The sequence below is a fragment of the Thunnus maccoyii genome, chromosome 7 (genome assembly GCF_910596095.1).
Source record: "Thunnus maccoyii chromosome 7, fThuMac1.1, whole genome shotgun sequence".
Lineage (NCBI taxonomy): Eukaryota > Metazoa > Chordata > Actinopteri > Scombriformes > Scombridae > Thunnus > Thunnus maccoyii.
The window spans coordinates 14,209,224-14,230,180 of NC_056539.1; the positions used below are offsets into that span (position 1 = coordinate 14,209,224).

At 42.7% G+C, this 20,957-nt stretch overlaps 1 protein-coding gene across 2 annotated transcripts in view; it reads left to right on the forward strand.

Moving 5' to 3' along the window:
- The window catches only part of cpamd8 (C3 and PZP like alpha-2-macroglobulin domain containing 8), a 42,578-nt gene that overhangs the window by 13,763 nt on the left and 7,858 nt on the right, over window positions 1-20,957 (forward strand). For both annotated transcript variants that reach the window (XM_042417061.1, XM_042417060.1), the window contains 18 exons: window positions 474-705; window positions 2,435-2,588; window positions 3,952-4,082; window positions 4,270-4,321; window positions 4,575-4,873; window positions 5,841-5,909; window positions 5,999-6,155; window positions 6,364-6,540; window positions 8,325-8,406; window positions 12,017-12,173; window positions 12,770-12,844; window positions 14,225-14,390; window positions 14,947-15,033; window positions 15,203-15,339; window positions 15,439-15,594; window positions 16,357-16,419; window positions 18,035-18,285; window positions 18,395-18,482. In XM_042417061.1, coding sequence (XP_042272995.1) covers window positions 474-705; window positions 2,435-2,588; window positions 3,952-4,082; window positions 4,270-4,321; window positions 4,575-4,873; window positions 5,841-5,909; window positions 5,999-6,155; window positions 6,364-6,540; window positions 8,325-8,406; window positions 12,017-12,173; window positions 12,770-12,844; window positions 14,225-14,390; window positions 14,947-15,033; window positions 15,203-15,339; window positions 15,439-15,594; window positions 16,357-16,419; window positions 18,035-18,285; window positions 18,395-18,482 — 2,533 coding nt within the window. The remainder of the gene's footprint in view (window positions 1-473; window positions 706-2,434; window positions 2,589-3,951; window positions 4,083-4,269; window positions 4,322-4,574; window positions 4,874-5,840; window positions 5,910-5,998; window positions 6,156-6,363; window positions 6,541-8,324; window positions 8,407-12,016; window positions 12,174-12,769; window positions 12,845-14,224; window positions 14,391-14,946; window positions 15,034-15,202; window positions 15,340-15,438; window positions 15,595-16,356; window positions 16,420-18,034; window positions 18,286-18,394; window positions 18,483-20,957) is intronic.

Here is a 20,957-nt window from a genome sequence, read left to right on the forward strand (position 1 = left end):
ACTGCCCATAGATTTCCATATGCTTGATTCCTTTGGAAGGGACTTCAGCTTTGCCTAATTTCCTGTGAAGTCCAAAGCTCTGATTTCCCTTAAAGTCTATTAAAGTGGATTTTGGGCAACTTTGATCAAAAGGAAGGGCGTACATGCAGTTTTTCAAGTTTATTATGCCCTGTGACAGTTTGCCAAGACCAACATTGAATATGTGTTGCCAATAATGATCTCAGACCATTTCATTCAAAGAAACAGATTGGGTCAACACCTGACTGTCCCTCACACCTATCCAGTTTAGAGTTGGTGCAGCTGTTGATGTTGACACAGGTGTGACTAACATAAAAGTAATCTACAGTGTTTCATCAAGCCTGTCCTTGTAGTCTGTGACTTTTTTATTGCTTGTGTTAAGTCTAAAATCTTTTTACTTCACTGTCCAGCAAAATTTGCCACTCAAGTTGCATCTCAATGTGTGTCACTGACAGCGCTGAAACCGGGGAAGCTGAGCTGCGACTGGACGTGCCCGATTCGATCACCACGTGGGTAGCAGAAGCCGTTGGCCTGTCTGAAGAGAAGGGGCTGGGCTTAGCAAAGAGAGCGGAGCTTCGCACCTTCAAGCCCTTCTTTGTTGACTTTACGTTACCCTACAGCTTAATCAGAGGGGAGCAAACCAAAGTCCCCCTTACTGTCTACAACTACCTGCCAACCTGTTCTGAGGTAAGATGATGAATGACAGCACAGATGGACAGGAAGCAAACAAGTTACTTTTCTACAGTGCAGTTAATGTGCATTAACAAACAAACTTTACATAAGTCAATTGAGTCATATTTCAATTCAGTTATATATATATATATGTGTGTGTTCACTGAAGATGGTAAGGGTAGCATTCATTTGCAGGTATGCAACCCTGGCATAAGGGCCATGTGTATTTCACACTACTGTTGACCCTTTTCCAAAGCAAACTACACATTCTCAGATAGATTACAATCCATTTATTTCAAAATGGAATGAAAATCAGTACTAAAAATGCCAAAAGGAGGTAATCCATCATAATAAGCATCTTGTTATTAATTGCCACATGATAAGATGCATAGCTGAGTAAGAAACTGTAAGAAATCAAAATCACTGTCATTATCAACTCCACAGCATAGAGAATGGTTTGATGTTGACCTGGTCACAATCATTATTCTTTTCATGAGGTCCATGTTTGCCTTTTTCCCCAGTTTGGTTTTCATACAAGATGGTTTGTCATATGAAGCTGTATATGAACTCTTACATGTCACTACTGTCTACATACCATCAAGGAGTCCATGAACACATCACTAAGTAGAGTCTTCAAAAGGTCTTTGCACAACTGCATTATCACATGGATATAACTTTGACATATGCGACTGTGTAGTTCAGTTGTGTTGCTGCCAGCTCCACTGTTGATATTCTTCTTGCAGTATCAGTAAACCTGGTTGGTTGAGGCACTTGTAATGTGCAGGTAACATCTGGCAGGATATCGTCAAACTTAGTGTGTGTTATGATATTACTCATGCATTTAGACTGGAAATCAGGAAGAGCACTTTTAAGTTTAAGTTTATTTATTTGTAAAGTCCTTTTCATACTGTAACTCAAGGTGCTGTGCACATAAGAAAAATAGAAAAACATTAAAATACATTGAAAATAAGAGAACAATACATTAAAACTTATTAAAATCAGAGATTAAAGTGCACTTGCATTTAGTATTCCAAAATAGGTTTGATGCCAAAACATTGTGACAGACAAGACGAGCCTTGTTTTGGGATAAGTGTCGGTAGGTATAGGCCCAGGGGTACTGAGGGATGGGACATGGTGGCCAAAGGAAGCACAGGTTTGTAATGTGAAGATATGTGATTAGCCCAGAAGTATGTTTCTAGCGCTCACTTTGAAGAGCCCTCTAAACTCCATCTTGGCCTTAAATGGGTCCATCCTGCGCTCCACAGAGATGACATCATGATGTTTGCAGATGAGCCTGTTAAATGGCTTGTGCGTGCGCTGCCCTGATGTCATGTTAGGTGAATATGCAAACCAGTGTAGCCCTTCCTTTGATGTCCACCCCAGCAACATGTGATTCCTATATTTTCTGCTCAGTTATTTACGACTTGTGGCGTGTGGATGAATAACAGTTAAAAGATCCCACAGCATTACTGAGCCCTCTGCGAAAATTGGACGATGAGTGGAACTTAATCCTTCAGGGACCCTGAGAAGCATGAGTCAGTCAGCATGAAAAATTCACAATGTGATTTAAAAATTCTCCCTCGCTTGTAGAGCATTGAGGAGAACACGCTATATGAGGGAGGGGCGTGGTTGGCAGAAATTATGTCATTGGAGCCTGTCAAAAGAGATCAATTGCCTCTGGTTTCTCTCCTCTCCTCTCCTCTCCTCTCCTCTCTCCTCCTCTCTCCTCTTCTCTCCTTTACAGGTTCATGTGAAAGTCTCAGTTCCAAAGGGCATCAAGTTTGTTGGCCATCCTGGAAAGCACCACCTTACAAGGAAGAAGTGTGTTGCTCCTGGAGAGGCTACACCCACATCCATTGTTTTGTCTTTCACTGAACTGGGGCCTGCAAACATTACAGGTACTCATAGAGCACAACCAAATAAATAACCTCCTTATTTCTTGATTCCTTTATTAACACTTGCAATTTTATTGTTTAGAATACTATATCAACTGGGTGACAGCAAAATTTTATTCTTCCTAAATGATTTTTCAATTAGGAAATAAAGCAACTTTGTATATGTGCAACGCCATGATGATAAATTATTGTATGAATTCAGGATGAACTATTTTATGTCCCACAGTTTTCATCACATGTCCAGAAAGAAGAATGAGTCATGTTTTGATGCTCATATAAACGATGCAGATTACATTTTTCTGGATCATGGAAATAGCATCATTTGAATTCTTAAGTGGCGTGGCACTTCAAAACAATAACAGCCTTTCACAAGGACACCCAGCCTCCTCAGTGTGATGCCTTACAGAAAGCCAAGCCTTTGACTTAAGAGAGAGCTCTGCTGGCCAAGGAGCTGAGCTGTGTGTGATCTGGTCACCCACCCAGAGTTACAAACAGTCCCCTCCAGAGCGCATGTGAGAACAAAGCTGGCCAGCAGTGGGGGAGCAACCAGAGCTGTGCTGTGACACTCAGTGGCATGTTGATGAGTTTGCAGGTCACTGGCGGTCAATGGGCCCCCCATGGCCCCACTCCTAGTCCCCTGGCCCCTTGTGTTTCCCTCTCACTACACACACACAAAGAGACGCCACTGGCACAGGGCCACATTTCCAATGTGCTCCCCCTAGGCAAGAGAACTGGGAGTCCTCTTACAGACATGTTTGTCCTCTATAATGTATGTTGCGAGAAATGACCACAAATTACATTAGAGATGTGGCATTATGTGGGTATACGTGATTTTTCACTTCAAAAAAACATGTTGATGTTTTCAGTAAATCCCACGACAATTTGCCCCTAAATCCCCCCATAAAGAGTGATTTAGAAGTATTTCAGTAGGATGAGCCTCAATATCTAGATTGGCAAAGGTCAAAACGGTATAATCCAGCAGTTACACACTGCAAGGTCTCTAAGAAGTACTTTGTAATGATAATTATAAACAATTTGAAGTGTCACAACTACCAAGCAACTCCAGACAGACTTTTTTATACAAATTTCAAGGGCTCGGGCTTACAGGACACAGCTGCCCATGAGCTTTTTGGCAACCAGGACAGTCATGTCCTCTGTTCGCCCCAGTGCTCCAAGCTGATAGGAGTATTAGCATTTTATTTACTAACACGTACTGTATATAGACGTGGACAATAACTCAAACATACATTTCTTCTTAGTGAGTTCTTTACTGTAATACTGTTTTTAGTCAAGGAAAAGGGATGATCATGTGCCATGACAAAAATGAAAGAGGGAGGACTTATTCTGTTCTCTGCTGCCCCAATAGCCCGTGCCATTGCCTACAGTGAACCAAGCTGCTGTTCAGATGCTCTCCAGACAGGCAAATTAGGAAATGAAGTGGACGAAAGAAGGACCCCAACTGGCCTGGACTATGTTCGTAGGACAGTCCTGGTGGAGGTAAGAATGCTGATCAATATTGATCAATGTCACATGATAGGGAAGACTTGCTTCACACATGTAGATTGTATTTATTTAACAGTAGATTAGAATTTTGCTGAGATGATGCGTCAGATCTTTTTATTTCCTATCATCCCACTTTTCCTTATTCTTTCTCTTTCCTGTGACTCTCTCATTCTCCTTGCAGCCAGAAGGCCTTCCCAGAGAATACACCTACAGTGTCTTCTTCTGTCCCAATGGTCAGTGTATATATATTTTCCTAATATTATATTTATATGTTATTATATTAATTTGATAATGAAGAGATTCATGGGCTATCATAGTTTTCCTGCTGGATCCTGTCCCTTTTTAAATTACAAATCTAAAAAAACTTTTTTTTAGATTTATTTATAAATCTAAAAAAACCTTTTAGATTTATACATAATGTCCATACTAGTACAAAAACTTCACTAAACCCAAATGCTTGAAAGTATTTCGTATTCTCATTGTCAGAGAGGATCCACATTTCCACCCCCAACAAGTATGAATATCAATATGTGAAAAAGCCAGCCAAGATGAACCAGTTCCAGGTGGCAGTGAAGACCCACAACGATGCCCATTTCGCCCTCTCTGCCAGCCCACATGACAGCGCAGAGATGCTCGAGATTGTACTTGGGGGTAGGCAGAACACTCGCTCCTGGATCTCTTTGGGCAAGATGGGCGATCCGCTAGTCAGTGCCCTCACACAAGACATTCTTTCCTGGGACGAGTTCCGCAGCTTCTGGATTAGTTGGAAGGGAGGTGTGGTACAGGTAAGAAGATAAGATTCTTCTACATTGTACATTAAGAAGATGTCTAAGGCTTTGGATATACAACAACTGATATAAAAGATACACTGTAGTTTTGCTATTTGAAGCTGCAGTAAATGCTTACTTCTCCAGCATTGAGGCTGCAGTGAGTCAGGGTTTGGATCAATATATTGATTGATTTGGCATACAGAATGATGAAATATCCTGCACTGACAAGGGTAACGGATTTGTGTTCCGATCATAATTGGATGCTCCGACACCAAGAGGAGAGAGTGAAAAAGACTCAGCAGGCCACAGGGTCTGTGTGTTAGGAGGACTGGCGCCACATTTACTGGCGTGCCTTCCTGTAAGGTTAACGGGCTGATGTCACTGAGGACACTCGGTGATCCATGGCCTAGTGCTCGCATGGCACTCACTGGCTGGCACACTGCTCCCCGGCCCCAGCATTAGCCTCGCACCATTCACCAAAGAGAGCAATTAAAAGCCCGCAGTAGAGCAACCGTATATTACAGCCCAATAGGATTCATTTATTTTCTTGGGGACGGTGGCATTTTGGGTTGGACGTGCTGCAGGGCTCAGTTGTTCATGGTCCTTGGTTTAATGTGATTATGAAATGAAAATACCAGAGTAGGAAATGTGCTCTACATGGGCCTGTTTGTATGTTTGTGTTAGCGATTGTGTGTGGGAGGTGGGTGAATCAAACTGGCATTGCCAACACTTGGCAGAGGGACATTATTAGTGCTCTGTATGAGGGAATCCAAAAACAGCACCAGTTGCTTTCTAAGTGGATTCATTGCTTTCTAATGTTGTCCTGTTGACTGCTATCTGTTTGTGCTCTGATTTTTACAGGCTGCTGGAGTTGTAGTATGACCAAAGAATACAAACAGAAACAATATGATAGAATATTAATTACAAATCTGTATTCTTCCAGAAGTGTTTACCTTTAGCCTGTCCACCTTATTTTCTTCAGGTGGGCCATGGTTTACATCCATCCAATGAGTCAGTGATCCTCCAGTGGGCAGGCCAAATTCCTGGACAGGTTTGGCTCTTTTATTTTTTAATTTTATACTAGTTGCTTTAATTTATCTTTTAGAGATAATTTAATCAATAATTCATTTGTCCATCCAGGTGCGACACATAGGCTTCTCAACAGGCTGGGGCTCAGTTGGGGAGTTTAAAATCTGGAGAAAGGAAGACTCTGATGAGAACCATAATGAGGCCTTCACTCTGGGTGTCCCACACAACATGGTGCCTGGATCTGAGAGGGCCACTGCTTTTATGATTGGTAAATTTTTTTTATGCATGCATGCATATTAGTATTTTTGTACACAAGAAGCAACAATTACTTATTGTTTTCATCATACTCCAAATTCTTAAAGCTTTAGCGTTGATTAGTCAGTTAAGCATACGATCCAACTAAAGTGCATTTTGCAGTGTGAATAACTGGTGTGTTTGTGTGTGTGTGTGTGTGTGTGTACGCGCACCTGTATCAGGGGATGTGATGGGGCCGACTCTAAATAACCTGGACAAGCTGTTGCGGCTACCATTTGGTTGCGGGGAGCAGAACATGATCCACTTTGCACCGAACGTCTTTGTTCTCAAGTACCTGCAGAAGACCAGGCAACTCAGTCCTGAGGTTGAGAATGAGGCAACTGACTACCTGCTGCAAGGTACGAAATATGAAATATGAGTTTTGCACACTTTTCTCCTTGTAATTTAAAAACATATCTTTTAGTAAAATGTTCTCCTGATATATTCACTGCTATTTGATTTCGATAAGATGTCTGACAAAATTCTAAAAATGTAAAGATAGTAATTGGAAGCTGAGTATCAGGAGCACCTGAGCTCTGATTTCATACACACAAACTGGTTTCTTTTGGACAAACCTGAATCAGTTATGCAATATTGACACTAAGTTGAAGGATTGACTCTGGTACCACAGTTGCCACCCATCCTTCCTGTGTGGACCACTGGTGATACACTGATAATGGGTTTTGCCCATTGATGCCCTGCATTTCAAAATTCCCACTGACCTACCTTCAGTTAGCTAGCAGCTGTTTAAGCAGTGGAAACAAGATGGTCAATTAAGTTCTCAGCGTGTGCCGTGAATCTCAACAATTTGAATCCCTTCTTGCCCTTCTGTGCAAAAAGCAGCTTCATACTGAGCGGAAGGAATGTTTTTTAATTGCTGGCAAGTTGTATACTGTTGTTGGGTTTTCTGGAAACTACTGGAGTTAAGTTTACCTTGGATAATAGGTTTTGTTTTTGGAACTGTGGATTTCTTGACAGAGGAACCTTGGCCTGGCTGGCACTAAATACTTTGGATCATGGATTGGAACATAAAGCTGGATGTTGTTACCCAGAGCTCCCCTCCTCTGTTTTCTCCACTTATGCCCTTGCAAAAATCTCCTGTTGTTGAGGAAAACCTCACCTTCAGTTAATGTCACCAGACTCTCATAGCGTGCCATACCAGGGACAAGCCACCTCGCAGATGCATGTAACAGAGTTGTGCACAAGAACTGGACAGGAGGCACGAGTCCAAGAGTTATTCTTACCGTCCTGACATTGGAAAAGACATTGAGGTTGACCTTGAGCTGGCAGAATGAACTACGCCAAAAGAGAATAAGCCAAAAGACACATGGAGCATTCATGCGCCAGTTTATGATGGGGAGGCTCAAAGAACTTGTTTAAATGTGTAAGGAGCCTGAAGAGCCCAGAAAAATGCAAATATGTAGACAAGGAAGTGGTGATAGTTTTCACAGATAGGCTCATCCTCCTCAGCACCACATACCTTATGAAGTAGCAGAGGTTTTGCAATATTAGTAGGAAGTAGGAATTCAGCTGTTGGGTTGAATAAAGTACAGACACAAAGCACTATGATTTCCATATTAACCAAATGTTGGATTTTTATTTACAAAATGAGTGGCTTGTGTTGGAATTGGCCTGTTTCATCACAGCGTGGAGCACCTTTGCACAGCTGCTCTTGCACAATCACAATGACCAATGCAAAACGCTACATCATGTAGCTACGTAATACCATATGGCAGTGTTGCCAAGTGTTGCCTCTGCCAGTGACCACCTTGAAAATGTAGCCCAGAGTCCAATCTTACCCTGTTACTTCTGGTCTCCTCAGTCTGGACCCCAACTAAGATTACTTGATGAAAGAAGAACTCTTAGTTACCACCCAAGCCATTTGTCAGAACATTAAATAAAATCCTCTTTTCCTTAGCTTTGTTTACCCTCATTATACGTGCTTTGCCTGAGTTCACCTTAGAGTCTGTTTTCTAAAAAGTATCTACTGTGATTGACAAAAAAAAAATCTGTCAGAGTTCCCCCATACTTTATAGGCTCTGAAAAAATATGTAAATGTTTTTGGTAATTCTATTCAACTTTTGTGACTATTCTTGCTCAAAGTGGTCCCCCACCACCTCTCCCATTCTTTATTCTTATCCAGGCTATCAGAGACAACTGACCTACAAACGACAGGATGGATCCTACAGTGCCTTCGGAGAAAGGGATTCCTCTGGCAGTATGTGGTAAGTCATTGTAGGTATAGCTGTTGAAGTTTACACAACTCATACCAGCCAATCTATGCTTAGCTGTGGCCACATTCTTCAGCTTTAACTGGGACATAGGTTGCTGGCCAAAGCAATGAAGGTTTTATCAGCATCTCAGTACGCTGTGCTCAAATTAATCCATTTCTGTTGGTGTGTTTAAATCATGGGTGAGTTTTTCCTGAGTGTTTATTTCATGTTTACACTCCCTGGGGGCAGGCAGGCAGACAGAACCATCTCATAATATTTATAAAACTGAAATCAATGCTCTCAATGGGGAGCTCCAGTGCTTGCATTTTGAGGCCCACGCACAATGTGCATACCTCTGGTTGATTTATGAGCTGAGGTGGATATTATGATATTTAATAGAGCTAAGACTGTGAAACAGCAGGTTACATAAACAACAGAGAATCATAAACAAACTGCATAATTGGATCCCTGAGGTAGGCAAAGCTGTCAAGATTTATTTGCAGTTAATCAGGGTTCATATCCGTGGCACTGAGTGGACCCATGCTGCTTTGGCCCCACAGACGAGCTGTTAATGCTACTATTGGAGACAGTGTTATAAGTTGTCTGGAGCCACTTCACCAAATGGTTCTCTACCTTTTTTTTTTTTGACATGGCCTAGAAAATCGAAGTGGTGCATGCCTCTTAATGACTCACTACCTGGGCGTAATTGGTAACATTAAACTGCCATGGAAACCTTGAATTCTTCCCCTGATGACTGTGAGAGGATATGAGGATGTAACAAGCAGTGGTTTTCCTTGAAGCCCGGGGCAACAAGTGTGGGTTGTGGGCACAACACAGATGGTGAACCTTCAGTAAACCTGTATCACACTTTATGAATCCATCAACAACATGCTTGCATCCAAAACAAGCTCAGCTTTTGTTTTAGTTCCAGAGTTCATGGGTAGAGCAGTACATTTACAGCCTGCTTAAAAGCACCCAGTAATGCAGTGTTAATGTATTCCAGCTTGTAAAAATGTATCTGAGTGGAAATAGACAGGATCTAATGAAAAGATTGAATATAATGATACAGTGGCTGGCGGTAATAGTTTACTGAGCAGTGCTGGCCACACACACAAACACATACAAATACATGCTCTTTAAACATGATCTCAATTTCAACCTTCACCTTAATTCCAAACTCAAGGCTTAAATTTGTTCTTTGGTTTTGTAATCTTTCTTTTAATCTTGTACCATTATTTTATGAGCAAGCCGCATGAGGTTTTTGTAGGATGCGCACACACAATGAACATCCCGGCTCCTCATTTTCATTGTATTCCTCAGCCCTGCTGGCCTGTACTACCCTTTATAAGATCAGCTCAGGGTAAGAGTGCATGAACCTCAACAGTAGCATCAAAGTGAAGGCTCAAGTGTCTCTCAAACTTCGATAAAAAGACAATTTTCTAATAAAGGAAGCCCTCAAGTCTCAAGCACAGTATTAGCTTTAACTGACAAAACTGAGGTCTCTGCTAAACTGAAAATGACTTTTAACAAACCCCTCCTTATATAATAACCTCTGAGAGTGGGGCAGCATTTTTTTTTTCATTTTCTCTGACAGTCTCAGTCCTTGGCTATACATGTTGAGGCTGGCATGGCATTTGTGTCTGTCCAAAAGGACTGATCTTACAGCGTTAGCAGGGTTGGGGGGCTGAATACCAGAGATTGAAAGAACTGATATCTGCTTCTGCATTAAGCCAGTATCTATTTCCATTTCTGCACCAAACTGGCAAGCCAATGTTTTTTCTTTTTTTGTTGTTGTTGCTATGGAGCCATTGTAGAGGTTTGTATTTGTAAAAATAAAGCCCTGCATGGTTTGTACATTCATTAAATATTAAGTCAGGAATGTTTGTCACATAATTTGAAGAATTATGTGACAATAAGCTTTCATCCACAGACCGCTTCAAAGACGAATTATTAGAACTGAAAATATAGACACTTCCACCATGATGATAGAGAAACTGATTAGCCACAGCCAGACATATGCTAACATTTTACTGGTGCCTTGATTTAATTTCCCAAAAGAGTTGCAATAGTAACAGCTGTATCACCTGATCCATCTTTTCAGCTTCAGTAGTCCCAAGGCAGCTAGTTAGCAAACGCCTTCATAGTAATATGCTGTCATAATCCAGTTTAATCTAAATTTAAGTGATAGATCTGTGAGTGCTTTCCAAAACAGCATACCCTCATCTTCTCAATAGTGGAAGGCAAAGTCCAGCTCATAACATTCCCCGTTAAGCTTGTCAACCAAGGCTTTATCATGGAGCACACCCATGTATTGTCTTTTTAAAAAATCCTTCAGATCTACCCTTTGAAGTATGGCGCTGGATAAGGGTAGCTCAAAGAGGGGATTTGGGGGTGGGAAGTTAGAAAACAGGAGAAAAAATAAAAGAGGGGGGAAAATCAGGAGTGGGTGACCCCAGCCAAGGCCCTAGTGGTGGAAGTGAGCCTGTCGAGTGCTTCCTTCCTTCCCCAAACTAAATCATATTTACACTTTCCAGTACCTTTCCCTGGGGCCAAACATTTAAAGCCTGTGACACAATATTACTTAACATTATAAAAATTCCAACGGGCTTGCGGCTTTATCCCTACTTTTGTCTCCAGGGAGGAATAACATCCAGCCAGGTTCCAACCAGGGAAGATTTAATGTTTTGCTTTATGAGAGCAGGGTTCTTTTTTTTCCTACTCATCTCCCCTGGTGCTCTTTCTTGGATTGGGCTCTCACTTACGAGCTGCGTTGAGAAACCAGTGCACGACCTGTTTGTTTATTTCTCTATTTCCATCATGTGTTTCTTTCTTTTTATGGTAAGCAGCTTGCCTCATCCTATAAGTCAGTTGTGGTCAGGGGGTGCTGTAATGGAATGTCTTGCTGTCATTGAGGAGATGTTGGCCAACGACTGCAGCTTTTGACCACTACCGGGAGGTCTGTTGTTTATGGATGAGTGTGTGTTTATTAGCTCAGCCGTGTCCCCCAGGGCTGACCTTGGCCTTTCTCCGTGGTTCCCCTGGTACCTCTCCACCACGGCCCACTAAAACCATGGCTCATAAACTTTCAGTTGCACTCCCAGGCCAGCCAGATTCACAACCTTCGTCCCTGGGATCTGTGTTTGTATAAGTTGCGGAATGCTTTTGGGGAATCTCCGACTCGCATGCAGAAACACACTTGATTGGCCCGTGTGAGATTTCACATTCTCAAGAGCACAGCTGCCGCATCCTGTAGCGGTGATCAAACCCTGCCGCACCCATCTGCTCCCCTCCTCACTTCCTTTCTCTTTTCCATTTCATCAGATCCATCTATACATACCAGTCCTCTCTCCCTCTGACAAAAACATCCCCTCCATCTACACTCTTCTCCATCAGCCCCCCTCCCCCCTCTGTTGACAGATTGAAAGAGTGTGACTGGTTAGAAAACCTCACACTCAGCTGAAAAGTGATTGCCTCCCAGCTCTTGTGAAGTTTGATAGTTAAGTATTTTTCAGAATTTGCCAGCACATGTTTTAAAGGATCTTTGATATCTCCTCTCTCTTATCTCCTTCCCCCTAACCCATCTTTATCTCTCTCACCCCCTCCACCTCCATCTCTTCTCTAGGTTGACAGCATTTGTGCTGAAGTCCTTTGCTCAGTCTAGGGGTTTCATCTTCATTGACCCTGAGGAGCTTCGTGCTGCCAAATCCTGGCTCATTAAACATCAGCGAGATGATGGCTCCTTCCCCGCCATGGGGCGCATCCTGAACAAAGACCTGCAGGTAGGCCTGGGTCTGCATGGGGGTGGGGTTCAGGGAGTTCCTACACTTACAAAGCAGGATGAAATGTGAAAGCAAATCTTTTTATGGAGTCCTGAAATACTATCCATCGTGAAGAGAAGGGATTGTTTTTTCATTCCTGATATCATCAGGGTTATCTTGAGTTAGATGTCAAATATTTGACAGAACTTGTGTTATAAATTGAGTACATGGAATATGAAAGATGAGAACATTTAATATGCATGGAAGATCTAATGAAACATGATATTGAGTTGCATTATGGGAAGTGTATGATCCAGTGTTACTGTTTAAGCTTGGATCATACAATGGACTAAAAGTCAGGATGTCTTGGCCTGTCAGACTGCTTCAATTTTGACCATGTTTTTAAAATCTGTCTCTCACAAGCCACTCAACTTTATGTAAATGCAATCCTAAATCACTCAAGTGCCTCTTTAAACTGTATGAATCAGAATTCCTGTCTATAATTGTGTTCTCAATGTGTTTGTGTGTCAGGTGAAAGCAGTAATTTGGATTTTGACAAGATGGAGGTCTCTACATCGTGGAATTAAGTTAAAGCTCATGTTTGCTTTCATCTACAGGGAGGAATCCATGGGAAGATCTCACTTACAGCGTATGTGGTAGCAGCTCTCTTGGAGACAGGGATAACAACAGAGGTAACCAGTCCAACAAAGTCACTGCAGTCTGTGCTGCTCCATCACAATCACTGCTTAGTGCTGAAACTAAACAGTTTTAATTTAACAAGCTCATTGAAAAAAAAAAACTTTTCCTGATCTGTCACCTACACTTGATGCAGTGGTGGAAAAATTGATTCATAATTTCAGCGGGTTAAAAGGAGGCAGTCTTTTAATCATCAAGAGCAACACGTAGTTCACTACCTGTCCCACTTGAACCAATTACTCCTGTAGCCCATCCTACCAGCCTGAGTCGTGTGTGAACTTATCGCTGCATTCCTGTTAGTTGTGAAGATGGCTGTGCTGGCAGTCAGCCTACTCATATTTGTTATGCCCCAGTGCTGCTAATCTAATCACGTTTTGGACTACATCATAAGATTTAGGCTGACGTGCAGAGACAATTAGGTCCCGTGAAAGACACCTCGGTTGCATTCCTCTCTTTCTCCTTTCTGCTTTTTCCCTCAGCACTCTACTTTCCTCTCTGTTCTAGACTTGATTTTGTCTTTACTCTCCCACTGATAGCCCTCCTCAATAATTAAACATCATATGTACTGTTCAATCACTAACAAACATGGTAAAAGGACAAGACCTAATTCTGTTGACATTGTCCTCAGCATTATGTAAGCTTCTAAACCTCAGATTGTTTTTGTCTTTGTTCTCAATTTGTCCACATAGTTTACTCTTTATTTAGCATCTCCTCTCCCTGGCTCCTCTCCATCCATCTGTCTCCCTCCTTTCTTCTGTTATCTATCCCAAAGGGTTTCTTCTGAGGATCTGTCCTTTAACAACTGATAAAAACTGAAAAGGTATCCCTCACATCAAAGCAGACACTCCATCCCCCTTCCAATTTCACTTAATTAAAAGATGACTGCTGCAATTACAGTGAGTGGCTCTGGAGGCCTATCATCTCATGGATGAGAGGGGGAGGTCACATCTGCATGAGATGAAAGTCTACTCTCAACTTTTTAATGGCCAAAATGAATGTTTATTCAATAACTGCATGTGAGCAGAGATGGTTGTGAACGTGGACGGGGACAGGGCAGCCTCTAAAATAGAGATGGTGAGGGTGACAATGATGTATGTGTGTGTGTGTGTGTGTGTTTGGAAAGGGTATGCCAAAGGTCATGTCATGTAAGAGGCATATCTGACAATCCCAGTAGGGAAGTTCGGTTGCTGTCGCTAGAACAGTCAGTACTGATAAAGATGAAACAGACGCTGTGTCCCAGTTCTATATTGTAAACAACACTCCCACAACAAAAATTCCACTTTTGAAAAGTCCACCTCTGCAACATCTTGTAAGCTACTGATCATTACTATTGTCACATGCTCATTTGCTTTTGTCTAATGTGCTGTCTGGCCCAGGAGGAGAAAGTGGCAGTGGCCAAAGCCAAGGATTTCCTGGAGAGTAACACCTACTCTGCCGATGACCCTTACACCACAGCCCTGTCTGCATATGCCTTGGCTCTGCTACGCAGCCCTTACGCCCCGTTCGCCCTGCGCCGCCTCAATCACATGGCCATCACACAAGGTACTCATCACTGTGAGATCAACAAGTGGCTGGAAGCGCATTCATTGTCACTAGATGTTAATAACCTAGGAAACAGATGTATGAACAGTTGACAAGCAACAACCAGATGTTGTTCTGTAATAAGACATAGAAAATCACAGTGAGAATATATTGAATGTATAAATACACAGCTTGTTTCTTTGGTTATATTTTTATAGCAGCACAAAACCAATTGCGAAAGAAGCTTCTTTAGTGCTCAGCTGTAGTTCAATCCGCTCCTCCCTTTTCCCTTTTCCCTTTCAGTTTCTTATCTCTGTGTTGGTTTCCTTTGGCCATTTCCTTCTCTTCCTCTTGACGTAAACTTTCTGCAAGTTCTGGCAGATTTGTCTGAGTTTAGGGGAAGTTGGAGGACAATTGATCACAATTATTTTAGTTGCCAAGCACAATAAAGGCACAGGACTTGGTTGCATGTTTGTTGAAAGATACTGAAAATTAAAATGTTATTTCAGTGATTCATATGATACAGGATGCTCCCTCCCCCCTCTCTGTATTTATCTCACTTTGTTTGTCTATGCAGACGGACTCACCCACTGGAGCCTGACTGGCAGCACTATGACAGATGAAGACACTTTCATGGGCTTCAGTGATGGCCTCTCACAGTCTGGTACACTGTACAGCTATTAGAATTGATTAGAATTGACTATCTATTGGAAATAGTACATAGAGTACAGATCTATTATCCCATTATATTAGTTTTTCCTCCTGTCATCCTGGTATACAAATACTCAGAATCAAAATAAGAATCCTGATAATTAATTATTGTTTGTTCACAGTGGTGTCAGCAGAGGTGGAGATGACAGCCTACGGTCTTCTGACCTACACCCTCCTCGGGGATGTAGCGTCTGCCCTGCCTGTGGTCAAATGGCTCTCCCAGCAGAGGAATGCCCTGGGCGGGTTCTCTTCCACACAGGTAGCCCTTTTTTTCCTGGCTTGTCTTTCCTTTTTGGATCAAACACTTGCAGCAGCAGCATCAGTGTAAACTTGACTTTTCTTAAACCCCCTGTACCAGGACACATGTGTAGCCCTGCAAGCTCTATCAGAGTACGCCATCCTGTCCTACGTAGGAGGGGTCAACCTCACCATCTCACTGGCCTCCACCAACCTCGACTTCCAGGAGACGTTTGAGCTCAACAGGGACAATAAGAAACTCCTTCAAAGCGCCAAGGTAAACACATACTTTGTGGGGCTTTTTTTATGGCTGCTTCCTTTGTGTTTTTGTGTGCAGACATAATCCATTTATTTAATATTTAAAGAAGTGAAACTGTGATACAAAAAAATGGCAGCTTCGTAAATGATTTCAGGCACTTCAGAGTGGTCGTTTCACTAAAGAGAAACTGCACTTTAATACAATTTAGTAATGTTTCCCTCTTAATTACAGTGACTGATGAGTGCCTATTTACCAGAGCCACACTCTGGCATTCAACATTAATCTCTGTTTCCAGGTCCGGCTGTTTAGTAGCCAAAACATACTGCCAAACCAAACCGCACTTAACTGGGCTGGATTTCCCAAAAGCACCTTGTTGGTCTGTCTGATTTAAGAACTGTGCTTTATTGGCCTGTTTGCCCACACATTACAAACTTTACAATGTGGGCACGGCACAGACTACCTCGGTCAGGGCACTGTGGTGTGAGGTCAGCCAGAGCAGTTCAGGTGAGAGTGCAGTACGTCCTCTCTGCCGGGCATGTTCCTCTGCTGAGATTAGTGGTGTCAGCTTAATTGGGGGCAATTAAGGCCTGCTGGTTAGTAGCCAGGGAACCACTAGTGGCAGTGCAGCAGCCTACAGCATTCATTTGCTTGATAAATGACTCATTCACCTCTCCCTGCCCCCTCTGACTGTCTTTGTTTCTCCTCTTTCTTCTGTCTGTCTGTGTCTCTCTCCCCCTCTCTCTCTGTCTCTCTCTCTCTCTCTCTTTCTCTTTTTTTCAGATCCCCAGTATCCCCACAGGCCTTTTTGTCAGCGCTAAAGGAGAAGGCTGCTGTCTCATGCAGGTATTGTAGTGCTACACACACAAGCTCTCTCTCACACACACACACACAGACACATTTGCAGTCTTGAACATTGCTCAAAAAGGAACTGTAATGTTGCGCTTACTTCATCGGCTCACAGCAAGAATTTGCCGGCAGGGGAGAGTCAGTTGCTGTTGCCCCATAATGCCCAAATTTCTCCCTGTAAATTGGAGTAATCTGGTAGAGCTTAGCCAATTGTTTTGTTATGTGTTGATCATTCCTGTTGATTCTTGTGGTCCCCTGGACAGGATGCTGTTTACGTCCTACCTTGTCACGGACAAACAAAAGCCCCTTTCATAAACAATAGAAGTCTTTTTTTTTTTCTTTTTTTGCTGGATGATGATCTGTCCTCTTTTCTTATCACCCATGTTTAAACGTTTGTCCGCTTGAAAACCAAACAAGGCATGAATGAAAAAGCACATGTAATCAAAGATGTTTACAGTCCCATTTTCGGAAACATGTATGTGAGATATGACTGAGATTTGACTGAGGCTGAGCCAGCTACAACAGCGGATGTTGTGTTCTGCTGTGCAATGCCTAAAACGTCTTCCAACTTGTTCTCCACAGCAAGTTTCTCACACACAAACACACAATTTCTTTCTTCAGACCTTTCTACTTTCCCTCTCTCCCCTCTTTCCCTCCATCCACACCTCTCTGTGCATCAACACACCCCTCTGACAGCCCCTCAGGGCAGCAGCACCTGGGCTCTAATGAAATACAAGAGCGGGGCAATCAAAGAGACCCGCCTGTGTGTATGTTTGTAGACATACAGTATGTGATGAGTATATATCCTGTGCCTCAGGATTATCATTTAGTAGCTTTGCAAAGGTCTCAAATCAGACTAGATGATTTATTCAGAATGTGTACAGTTCTGGGAATAATAATCTTCTGTGAAATTAAAAAGCACATCAAAGCAGCAAGTTGTCCTGAGGCTGAAATAGTAGTCTGCTGAATGCATGTCTTGTGTCCAGTGAATATGATTTGTGGTTTATGCTTCAAAGTGCTGCCTAAGTTTTTTTTTCTCCTGACTCTCTAGGCCGGAGGTCCTTAATGTTTGCATTCTAAGTAGTTTGTTGCCAGTCCTCGGTGCCAAAACTTGTGTTTTTCACATAGTTTTTTAAAATTTTATGAATTAATTTTTTCATGATTTTTTTTTTTTTTTTTTACAAATTGCTGCCTCAAACACATACCAAACATCTGGCAAACAAATGAAGACTGCCTTGAGTGCAGACATTATGACAAACTATCAGTTGATCTGACATACAATATGTCTCTATGGGTGTCAGCTTGTTATTGGTCATATCCTCCATATCCCAAATTGGGAATGCCGCCCCAGGACCTAATGTGCTAATCACAAAGGGAAATATTTGCTTAGAAAGAACATTGCAATACAGGGGATTACAAATAACCAAGGCAGTGAAAGCAAAGGTGACTTTAGCAGGCAACAATCTCATCAAAAACTATGATCACTTTATAGCCGGGAACCTTGATCACAAAAGTCTGACCGTCTTTGTTTTCTTTTTCCTCTGGAAAATTTTCCTCTAGAAAAAGCCTGGTTTTAAACACACTTCAACCACTGCTCTCTGTGTGCCTGTAGATTGATGTTTCTTACAACGTACCCGACCCAGTATCCAAGCCAGCCTTCCAGCTCAAGGTTGACCTGAAAGAGCCTTTTCAGGAGCGACACCTACAGCCCCCCTCCTCCCGTCATCCTACCTCGCGTTCCCGGAGCCGTGCCGACAACCGCTCTGAGCTCAACCGGAAGCGGCGGGCGCCCATCGACGACGACGACCCAGCAGCCCACCAGGACAAAATGGACTTCCACATCTCATTAGAAGTTTGTGCCAGGTAGAATGCACACACACACTTTGTACAAGTACAGAAACTGCGCATACACATATGCACAGCTCTGCTGCTAACAGCGCCCCATCCTCATCCTGACCAATTCTCTGTCTAGGTGGCTGCATTCAGGCTCATCAAACATGGCCGTCATAGAAGTTCCCATGATTTCCGGTTTCCGGGCAGATGTGGAAAGTCTAGAGAGGGTATGTAATCACATTAACACACATGCACACACTTAATCAAAGGTTTTGGGATTGGACATCCATTGTTGTTGGTCATAGTGGCTCACAGATTGCTAGGCAAGTAGTCAAGTAAGTGGCCAAACCAGAAGGCAGGTAGGAAGAGACAGATGCATCCACATCTGGAGGCCATTTGACAAAGAGCAGTATGTCATGGAATTTATCCTCCTCCAGTTTCCTTTGCAGACTCCTTTGCAAACCCCAGGCTCATGTGTACACATTCACACCTACACAGGATGCATCCCTTAACATACTGACATAAACAAACACACATGCTGGATATTATTCTTGCCGTACAGGTGTTTTGATGTAAATATTTGTCAGAGCAGGAAGCAGCCAAGTGTTTACCTGACATTCTCGTCGTTGTTAGAAGTAATGTGGCACAACAGGAAAAACATTTCCTCTGTGATGCTCCAGAGGACTTCACTTCCTTAAAATGAGGACAAGGCCTTCTAAGTGCTGGATGTTACGCACATGTGCAACGTGCACGTGTTTGTACTCTAGCAGTCACGGGAGTGGTCATTAAGATGAGGGTCTTTTTTTATGGTGTTTTTTTTTTTTGGTATGATAAGAAAAAGAACAGCCAACTCAGGCCATGTAGAGTTACAATGTCTTGGGGCCAGAGGCCACTGGGCCTCTCTGAGCCTGCAAGTCTGAACATACACACACACACACACACACACACACACACATACACCTCCTTGTGCCATGTGAGGTTAAGACGTTGGAGTGTGTTTCTGTAGAGTACATAATGGACAGACATATATTTTAGTAACAGAGAACTGGATTAAAGGAGTAACAGAGGGAGGATGGATGGGTCAATTGAGGAACGATTATACTGATGGAAAGAGAGAGAAGGAGGAGGGAAATTTAAGGGCTAGATGCAGGTCAGCTCCCCAGCCACCCATCAGAAGTTTGTCCCTCATTACTAGACAGTTATAGGGCCTTAGTCTGCAGGCTTCCACCTCTAAAAGAGCCACCTCTGTGGCTACCTGGGGAGATGTTAAACACGCATACACATACGTGCACATATATACTACAGGGTGTGTGTCAGTTGAGGCTGACCTGAGTTGTAGTGGCTAACAAGCTCAGTTTACACCCCTGCTGGCCTCCCTTGGAGTTTTACTGCTGCCTACCCGACTGCCACTTACATTCCTCAATTTATGGTGGCAAGCTTGGCTTCTATAGTCATGTCTAGTTGCTTGCATGGATGCTGTAGTCATGAATGATTAGTCCAGTGACTGACTGGGTGCTACCACAGCCATGGCATCTTATCACCCAATATAATGAGCTTTGTTTAACGACCCAGAACACACTGCGGGTATAACATTTGAGCTATGGGAGTTCATTGGCAATTTTTTGTTGCTAGATAGACAAACAATGCAGTCGTAAACAGAGACCAATTGTATAGTGCGTGTGTATGTGTGTTTGTGTGTGTGTGTGTGTGTGTGTGTGTGTGTGTGTGTGTGTGTGTGTGTGTGTGTGTGTGTGTGTGTGAAAGAGAGAGAGAGAGACAGAGTGTTGTGCGTGTGTGTGTCTCGGTGGCGCCAGCTCAGGCTGAGCACCTCATAAACCCCTGCTGTCCAAAGGCTGCCACCTTTGACAGAATGAAAAATCCCCCTGTGGGGGGAATTAACTCCGCTGGCTCTCTATGCACACACTCAGATTTGCAGTAAACAGCTTCCTCGTTACTCATTCATACACTCCATATTTACTAGATATGGTCATGCATGTCTGACCCAACTATACATTTGTGTACATGGTTCACAAAATACCAGGTACACACTAAGTAGAAAACACTGAGCAGGTGATCCCAGAGGAAAACTACAATACCTTGTTGATTTCAACTATTATAGTCCCAGTCCTTGATTGGTGACCAATACATTCTGCACCCCAGCCGTCACGTTATGGCGGAATGCATATGGTTTACATTCCAGTTGTGGCCCACAGAGCAAATGCAGACCATGTGGACTTTGACTGTTGGGTGGTAAGGGCACTGTACAACATAATGCATTTTAATACACTTGAAGTATACATGTAGGCGAAGGGGATTAAGGATTTATGATAGCAGAGATCCTGGAATGTGCAAAGTGGGATTTCCTCATACTTTCTCAGAGCATTTGGACACGTTAATCCAGGGTTATCTTTAGTCTAGGATTAACATAACCCAGTGTTTTTGTTAGATGTTCAACACTTTATATTTAATCCTGTGTAAATATTAAACCTTGATTAGCATGAGATGGAGCTGTCCAGTCCACTGTGGTGCTGATTGCTATTCATGTCCTTGTCAGTGGCTACCATCCATGTTCATTTATGTTGTTTGGAATCAAATGTACCACCAGCTGTAGTCACTACAAGCCAGGATGTGTATTTTGTACTATTAATCGGTTATAATTTTAGATATTTAAACCATCCCATAGATGTAATGCACAACGGAGA